This window comes from Puntigrus tetrazona, chromosome 9 (genome assembly GCF_018831695.1).
Source record: "Puntigrus tetrazona isolate hp1 chromosome 9, ASM1883169v1, whole genome shotgun sequence".
In the NCBI taxonomy this organism is placed as follows: Eukaryota; Metazoa; Chordata; class Actinopteri; order Cypriniformes; family Cyprinidae; genus Puntigrus; species Puntigrus tetrazona.
The window spans coordinates 25,677,740-25,687,739 of NC_056707.1; the positions used below are offsets into that span (position 1 = coordinate 25,677,740).

At 32.0% G+C, this 10,000-nt stretch overlaps 1 protein-coding gene across 1 annotated transcript in view; it reads left to right on the forward strand.

Moving 5' to 3' along the window:
- Positions 1-10,000, forward strand: part of LOC122351756 (bromodomain adjacent to zinc finger domain protein 2B-like) — a 33,910-nt gene that overhangs the window by 20,170 nt on the left and 3,740 nt on the right. Inside the window, 9 exon segments of the mRNA XM_043249026.1 lie at positions 901-963; positions 1,678-1,822; positions 2,709-3,259; positions 4,641-4,875; positions 5,752-5,907; positions 5,977-6,137; positions 7,052-7,150; positions 7,152-7,336; positions 9,940-10,000. The exon segment at positions 9,940-10,000 is cut by the window's right edge and continues 75 nt beyond it. Coding sequence (XP_043104961.1) covers positions 901-963; positions 1,678-1,822; positions 2,709-3,259; positions 4,641-4,875; positions 5,752-5,907; positions 5,977-6,137; positions 7,052-7,150; positions 7,152-7,336; positions 9,940-10,000 — 1,656 coding nt within the window.

Here is a 10,000-nt window from a genome sequence, read left to right on the forward strand (position 1 = left end):
ATATATATATGTATATATATATGTATGTGTATATATATATATATATATGTATGTGTATATATATATATATATGTGTGTATGTATATATATATATGTATGTGTATGTATGTATATATATATATATAAAATTTATTTATTATATATATGTATATTTATTTATGTATTTATTTATGTATTTATATATGTATATTTATTTATGTATTTATATATGTATATTTATTTATGTATTTATATATAAAACGTTAAATGCCATGGACGATTTTTATATAGGAGAATACAATTATAATTGACACCAAATTGTAGGGTGGGAAAAATTAATTTGTCTGCTAGTAAAATCTTTTCATTGATAAATACCAGTGGTGACAGTTAAAAAAAAAACAAAAAAAAACTTTTTTACATTAAAGTTGGGATTTCTGTAACTCAAAAAGATTTAAAGATATCTTAATATGATTTTAGATTTTAATTCTTGTCAAATTCTTTCAATATGGTCACTTTTATGGCCCTACATGGTTAATTATCGGAGCTGTGGAGATTTTGATATGCCTTCGTGTGCAGATTGTTCAATTTTAACCCATTTTCAGTGGCTGAAAAACCAAATGTGGTCACTTTGCATATAAGTGAGGGTTATGTTTATTTTTCTACTGAAAATATCTAAACAAAATCCAAAATATAAGATGGGGAAAATTTGACACAGAATGACCCCAATGTATGTAATGTGGGTTAAATGTTTTTTTGTAAAAAAAGAAATAATTTTTGTAGCTTAGTTTCAGTAATTCTGTATTATTTGTAAAGTTGTTTGTTGTTCTAATGGAACTGTTGAAAAATTAGTGTAACTAGTCCCGATGTTTTTTTTGTTTTTTTTTAATCAGCATGTCAGCTGTTCCTGGTCTTGTTTTGCAGGATGAAGGTGATCAGGTCACAAGCATTGAGGAGCTGGAGAGACAGATCGAGAAGCTTAGCAAGGTGAATCAGCGGCGGGCTTGGGATCTAACAGGCTTTTGCTAACATCACATTTGATGCATCAGGCTTTTGTGGCTTATATAGGCTGAAATAGTGAGAATATGGAGAAGGCCCACACTGAGCAAAAATAGCAGTTTAGTGTAGATGCTGATATTTATATGGCCAAAAAAAGCAAATTGAAATACTGATGCTTGTGATGTAAATCGATGAGATCTTTATCAATCAATCAATCAATCATTTTCATTTATATAGCGCTTTTAACAACACAGGTTGCATCAAAGCACTTTATAACAGTATTAGCACAATACTTGCGTAAAATGATACACAGTAAATATCACTTAGATGTCTTGGCTTTATAGAGTCAAATGATTAAATCTTGATGTCTTGTTGTCAGCCTAAAATGCATAACCAAGCAAACAAATCATAGGAGATATAGAACAATCTTGTTCTTCTATGCCGTCTGTAGAGGACATCAGTTATTGAGAAAATGAAGGCAAGACACCACAGGCAAAATCACATTACATTCATTAAAAACAAACGTCCTTTATAGAGGACAAAATGAATAGCTGGGACCCAGGAGGATAACATGCCTATGCTTGCTTTAACTGAATGTGTGGAGATATGACCGATCCGTGACTTGTCCACTTGCTCATTTCCAAGTATTTTTCACAAGGAAAGATAAGGTAGAATACATCTGTCTTATCGATTCCCTTCCAGCAACAGACTCAGGTCCGTCGGAAACTGTTCGAGGCTTCCCATTCCCTGCGCTCGGTGATGTTCGGTCAGGACCGCTATAAACGACGCTACTGGGTTCTGCCGCAGTGCGGAGGGATCTTCGTGGAGGGACTGGAGAGTGGTGAGGGTGAGAGAACGAGACGAAAGCATCTTCTGAAGGAAGGAAGGAAGTGTCAGGATTACAGGACGCGACAGAAACCTGCTTGAATGCTTGAAACGGAAAAGAAAGTTACAAAATAAAGAGAAAAATTTAGTCACACGAAACCTAGTTAAATTGCCTATAAAAGCTTTGTGCCCATATTATGGATTATGAAAAGTGTATATTTTGGTTTTGGGAGTCCCCCAACATCAGGGTCAAAAAACACTTTCACTGTCATCGTGTGCATTTATTTCTACCTTTTATTTGTTTATCGTCTCTCAAACGATTCATTCGTTGATGCATTTTTCCAAACCCCTCCAGTGAGCGGGAAATGTGCTGATCTTTCTTTTTGAGTCAACGTGAAACGGCTTGGGATTGGTTTTAAAAAACGATTCGTTTCAGTGATGCAGAGTCAACCATTTTTATGGAAAATTTCATTATTAATTTTATTATTATTGTTTAATAATTACTTCTAGTACTTGCCTTTTCCTGACGTGTTAAAGTTAATTTATTTTCCAAATCCCAGGTGTCGTGAATTTTTATAAAGCCAGATATATAGCCAAAACTGTGTGATGATGATGATACTCAATTCGAGCACTTTTCACAATACAGTCATTGCAGAGCAGCTTTAAAGAAAATTTAAGTTTCAATTGAACGTTTCTACGTTATATTTATTATCTTATCAGTGTAAAGTTGATATGACAGAAATGTACAGTTAAATTCATGCAATCAGTTAACGACATGTAATCAAACCGATGGTAAACACTTTTAACTAACTGCAGTGATTTTACGTTGATAGAAAACTACCGCATGCTGTAAGTTTAATATGTTGTTTGAGGGTTGGCATCATATCTGATATCTTGTGCACCTTCAGGTCCAGAGGAATTGCAGAGAGAGCGTGAGAGGATGAAGAACGCTCACCTCGTCCAGGTCAAAGAGGAGCCAGCGGAGGAGCCCGATGAAAACTACGGCGCCGCTGAGATGAAACGCGAACCTCCGCAGGATGTAGATTCTCTTAACCTCTTCCTGCAGAAACCAGACTCTTTCTCCAAGCTCAGCAAGCTGCTGGAAGTGGCCAAGATGTCTTCAGAGGTCTCGTGTCACCAGTACAGCAGTCCAAAGCGGCAGACTACATTACCCAGAACCCCCAAGCGTGATGTTAAACCTGATCTCAACGATTCTTGCCTCCTCAACAACACCTACCTCGCTAACGCCCAGCAGCAGGTCCGTAACGACCAGCTTTATAAGGTCCTGACCGAGAGAAGCGCTCACTGGTTCAGTCTGCTGCCTCGCTCTCCGTGTGACGTCTCATCTCTGACTGAAGGTCCTCATTCAGCATCATCTTCCTCACCACAAACCACAGCGGTCTCTGCCGCCCCTATGGCGCAAGTGCGGATCAATAACTTTCCATTAGCAGCACTGCAGGTATGATCGTGTAGACAATCATTTTTTTTTGTCAGACAGCCCTTAAAACATAAAATGTCTATTTGTGTCCCCTGAGACTTTTGGTTTATATTCCATAACTTCCGTGGTTCTCTGATGTTGATTATTGGTCACATGACATGCAAGTAAATTAATAAAATCAGTGTTTTTTTTTTTGTGGTGTTTAAGTGGTGTTACTTTAAAACAATATTTATATTTCATTAAATATATGGGTAAACCTATATACAGCTTTATTATTACTAGAATTAATATTTTTAACTATTAAAGATATATAATTATATTGTATCAAAATATATATAAATACAGTGTGTGTGTATATAAACAATGTTCACAGTACACACATTATGTAAACTAAAACTTTTAATTAATCACTATTAATTGTTTGACATTACTATATATATATATATATATATATATATATATATATATATATATATATATATATATATATATATATATATATATATATATATATATATATGAGATATATATATATATATATATATATATATATATATATATATATATATATATATATATGATATATATATATATATATATATATATATATATATATATGTTATATATATATATATATATATATATATATATGATATATATATGATGTGTGTGTGTATATATATATGATATATATATGATGTGTGTGTATATATATATATATATATGATGTGTATATATATATGATGTGTATATATATATGATGTATATATATATGATGTGTGTATATATATATATATATATATATATATATATATATATGATGTATATATATGTATATATGATGTATATATATGTATATATGATGTATATATATGTGTGTATATATATATATATATATAGATATATAGATATATATATATATATATATATATATATATGATATATATATATATATATGATATATGATATATATAATTAATTATAATTCTTGCACTATAATGGGATATTTATCGTTTTAGCTCTTATTAAAATATACATTATGTAATGAATTATATAAATGTTACTGTTGTGAATTGAACTTTTCTGTAAAATATTAATATCTGATCATTTATAATTAATATATAATCTAAAATATGATAATCGCTAACATTGATACTGTGTAACATGCAAGTTACGTATAATTAAATAATATTATTATTAAATATAATTTCACAAAAATTATGGAAATTATACAAACAGGTAAATAAAGTGAACCTGGTACGCATTTGATAATTGCACTTGGCTATATTGCACTTTCAGTTTATTTTGATTTAATCGAACATCCACGTTTATTTATTTTAATTTGACTTTTTATCAAGTAATGCGTCCTGTTTGGGGAAACCCTCTTCTTCTGTGCTTGCAGATGAAGTCCGGCGTGTCCATTATAGATCTGCCCTTTTGTGCTTGGCCCGGTCCAAACGTGCCGTTCTCTGGTGTTTCCATGGCTCAGATTATCAGAGGCATTCACTCATCCTCAGAGAGCAGCGGACACCTGAACCTGTGTAAGAGCGATTCTCCAGAGTCTCCAGCAGAGAAGCTCATCTCCATCGAGGTGCCCAAAAACCAGGATTACCCAGCACCTCAACCTATTCCTGAGGGTAAGGCTGAGACGACGTCCTGAGAGGGCCAAGAGTTCGGTCTGTGTTAGGGATTCAATGCTGAAACCCTTTTGGAATTGTAAGGGTGTTTATTATCGTTTCGTTGTTGTATTCATTCGTTTTTTTAATCAGTTCAGCGTTCTAATTCAAGGATTAATTTTCATGAATATCTAGAGTGTTTTCATATTAAAAGTAGGAAAATATATATGCAGGTGAATATTGTAAATGTAAATATTTTGGTTTTGAAAGAAATCTTTATTACAATTTATAATAATAGTTTTTGTTACAATATATATTTAAACTGTAATTTTATTCCTTTTATCAAAGCTGAATTTTCTGGTCTTCAATGTCACATTATCCTTCAGAATTATTATGATGATTATTATGAAAAGTTTTTGCTGCTTAATATTTTTAGTTCACAATTTTTTTAATAGAATATAAAGTTCAAAATAACTCCATTTGTTTGAAATATAATTTTTAAAATATTTATATTTCTTTTACTACTTTATATTTATAAATGTCTTGTGAATTGTCAATTTAATGCATCCTCGCTGAATTGAAGTATTGATTTCTAATTTCTGACTCAAAATTTTAGAAGGGTAGTATATTCTAAATTAATTAATAATAACAGAATTTATAGGTTAACATTTTAAAACCTTAATATGCTATATTATATACAGTATATGTATATATAAATACAAAATGTTTGTTAAAAAATATATAAAAATTGCTAGATTTTATTCTGGGCTTTATTTGTTATATTAATAATCTACTTTTTTATTCCAGTGACTGATTGAAATGATTGTTACTCTAATTGATATCCTCTCCGTAATCTATTGAAAAATGACAAATATGGAGCTGTACGTGTTTTTTTAGAGATGCTGACTGGCTGGTGGAAGGTGACGGACGTTGAGCAGTTACGGTGCATCGAGAAAGCGTGTCATTCCAGGGGGATGCGAGAGAAACAGCTGCAGAAACAGCTGCAGAAGCACATGGATTACATCGGGCAGGTGTGCAGCAGGAACAGAGACGGTAGGTGCTCCTCGTGTCTCTATAAACGGCGTTTGAGGGCAGCGCTCTTAGTCTGCGCTCTGTGTCCAGTGACTGCGATCGACGTCTCTGAGCTGGAGGAGAATCAGGTCTCTGAAGACACCGTCCAGAGCTGGTGTGTGGAAGAGCAGGCCATGGACATGGACATCGGTGTCCTGCAGCAGGTGGAGGAGCTGGAGCACAAAGTCACCTCGGCCAGTCTGCAGGTTAAGGTGAAGATTACTGTACATCAGGAGAGCGTTTGTGTCGTAGTTTCATTTAAAAAGTACAATTTGTTAAAATCTGTATTAAGGATGATGGTCGGTCAGTCAATCACTTGTGTTCATATAGCGCTTTTAACAATACAGATTGTGCACTGAACAGTATAAAACAGAAGAGTACAGTGATAATGATGAGATTGAACAATATGTTATTAAATGCTGAGATGGTCTCTGGAATCAAATCGACAATAATCACTAGAAATTAAGTGTACCCAATAGTGTGTGTGTGTATGCATGCATGCATGTATGTGTGTGCGTGTGCATATGTATATTTTTCTAATAATATATTTTAATAATAATAATATTTTTATTCAATTGAATTTTATTACTATTCGTTTTTATGTTTGTCATTTTGCATTTTTATCTTGAGTTTTGTACTCTACCCTGTGTGTGTGTGTGTGTGTGTGTGTGTGTCAACAAACAAGTTATAAGTACTTGTATACATAAAATATACCAATAATGACGAAAGAAAGAAGAAGCTATGCATGTAATTACAATCAGCTGGGAGTAAAATAAATAATTTCACACAAGTACATTAAAAAGGGTGGCTGAATACAATTTTTTTTTTTCTGCATCAACAAGCATTGTAAATTTTTATTTATTTATTTTTATTGATTTAACTCTAACATGTTAGGAGGAGGCTGTTTCCAGTTTATTAATAAAGCCTTTTAGCGTCGTCAAATCCTAATAGCGCCACTAGAGGGCATGATTGAAAATGAAAAAGGACAATATCAGACATTGACATGAAAAGTTGCTGGAGCTCAAGTGAGATGAAGTAGGATGGAGATCCAGGTTAATGTTTCAGCGCTGCCTTTGTACTGCGGTGTTTAAAACGGCATGAAAGCATTAGTTTGTTTGTTTGACAGGGCTGGATGCATCCTCCAGCGCAGTCACAGAGCGAAGACCTGCTGTATTATGAGCACAAACCCCTCGTGCCAAGCTGCAGAGACAAAAGCGACGGCGGCATCGCTGCGGCGAGCGAACAACCCTCTGGATATAGCCGCGACGCTTCTGGCCGAGCTGGAGAGGAACATCGAGCGAAGGTACCTGAAGAGTCCTTTAAGCAGCGTCATTCAGATCAGGCTGGATAACGTGGGGACGGTCTCAGTACCGGCCCCTGCGCCATCACCTGCTAGAGCTGATGGGGACGGGTAGGTCGCTCCTCAGCCGCTCTTCACGCTTCGCTTCGGCTCTGTGCTTGTGTCCCGTTCACACTGCAACCTTCACTCTTTTTTTGGCTTGCGAAGCATGAGCATGAGGCACTGTCCACATCCAGTAACCACTGCCTCATCACACCGTCATCTGCTTCTTGAAGAGCCTGCCACAAAAAGGGTACTAATGCATTGATATTCTTCTAAATAAATAATCACAATAACAAACGAACAGCAAGGTGAATAATGGTAACGCTTTAGAATAGGTAACGCTTTTTTACCCTCAATAAATTCTTCATAAATTAATAGTTAAGTTTGGGTATTGGGTAGGATTAGGGATGTGGAATAAGTCATTAATATGTGCTTATAGATTGGCTAATATTTTTGTTATATGCATGCTAATAAGCAACTAATAGGTGTAACGGTAGTGTTGCCACAATAATTTAATTGGAATAATTATTAAATAGTTTTTACAATAATTTGTTGCTGCTTTTAAAATGTGATTGAATGCAATTAAATATAATTCATTTAATTATTTGTTCACTTGTTATTGTATTATTAGTTTGTATTATCAACTATTGTTAGTTATTGATATTGTTAATAATGCTGTTGGTAATTATAATATACTTTATAATTCTGTATTTATTAGTGCTGTCAAATAATTAATTGTTTAATCGCATCCAAAGTAAGGTTTTGTTTACATAATGTATTGTGTATACTTAGTATATTTATTATTAATATTTAAGTACACACTCATGTGTATATTAAAAATGCATTTGTATATTAAATATGTAATATAAATTATAGCTAAATAAATATTTACACACATATATATATATATATATATATATATATATATATATATATATATATATATATATATATATATATATATATATATATATATATATATATGCATGCATGCATAAATACTTTCAACATAAGAACAAAATAAATATTATAATTTGTAATTACTTTAGAGATCAGAGTGTAAAGTAACATTAATAAACATCATAATAATACTAACAAATGTTGCAAATTTAGCCAAAAATGAAGTTTTGTGACCAAATGTTGGTTGGTAGCTGCTGATTAAATTATGCTTCCCATAACATATAGAAATAATATAATATAATAATAGGGACCTTTTTACGTTTCCGGGTTTCTCCGCTGGAACTCTATGATAGTGCTTTTATGACTTTCAATAAAAGAAAAAAATAGAGAGAAACTGATAACGGCAGGCAGAGGAGCGCTGCGTTAGAAAAGCATTAGCATTAGTGTAAAGTTGTTGTAAAGGTAATATGATACAAAGAATGTTATAAATGTACATAAAAAAAAAAAAAAAAAAACATATGACAAACTTTTGAGGATTTATAAAGCTGTTGATCATCAAACACGTCATCACGGTCTTGTGGAAAGGGTCCATTGTGTGAATTATGTAAATTATAATAAATAGAAAGGTTTATAGACCAACTTATTTTTTGTAAAAAAAAAAAAAAAAAAAAAAAAGTGCCTCCTAATACTATTATAAAAGTAATGTTGTACCCTTTTTGAGGAACGTGGCAAAAGTCATTGAATCTGATCACTGTCTGCACTGTGGTTATTATCAGCATGAATGTGGGTTATTGATTATTTCATGTTTCTTATTGAAATAGTAAAGATATATATATATTATTATATATTTAGTATATAAATGAATATCTAAAATTAACATGCACCAAATCAGAATACAGTTTTCCCTTCAAATTTATAAGAACCTTATTGCATGTACAATACATAGATTCATTGTTGTTTTATTTTTTGTTTATTGTTTACTGAAATAATTGCAAATGCAAAGTAGTTTCCTGGGGCCTGTTTCATAAAACAAGTTGGTTTTTTGCAGTTAGTCTGATTTGTTTTGAGTCAAATCAACTGGTGATGAATCAGACTAACTGAAATAAACCTGGTTTATTGGCTAAACGTGTTTTATGAAACGGGCCTCTGCAACAAGAATATTTATGACCCCAAATCCTCTCACACTTGACAAAAAGTCAGACCCTGGTCATAATTATTATAAAATGTTTTATTGTATTAATTATTTTTCTTATATTGCAATCTTATATTTGATTTGAAACGTTTTGAAGAATCTGAGAACAAAGAACAAGCAAAAAAGACTTAATATATTTATTTTCAAGTATTTATAGTTGTATTATAAAATATTATTTTACTATGCTGTTATTCATTATTTTAATTGGAATAGTATTCAATTGAATTATTGGAGGGAAAAATATATATATTCAGAATTGTATTATTTTTACTGTAATTGTCAGTGCCATTAGTAGTAATAATTTACTAAATTATAGTAAATAGTAAAGATAGTAACAAAGTAAATAATTGTAATGAAATGCAGTTAAAAAAAATTAAAAAATAAAAAATATATATATATATATATATATATATATATATATATATATATATATATATATATATATATATATATATATATATATATATATATTATAATAATAATAATAATAATCATTTATTTATTTTCCTTTATATATTTGCCCCTATTGTGCAGTGCTGTAAAGTGTGTGTGTGTGTGTGTGTGTGTGTGTGTGTGGCAGGGCTGAGGAGGATCTGGCTCCAGGACTGAGACAGTGGCGTAAAGCTCTGGGAGAGGTGCGC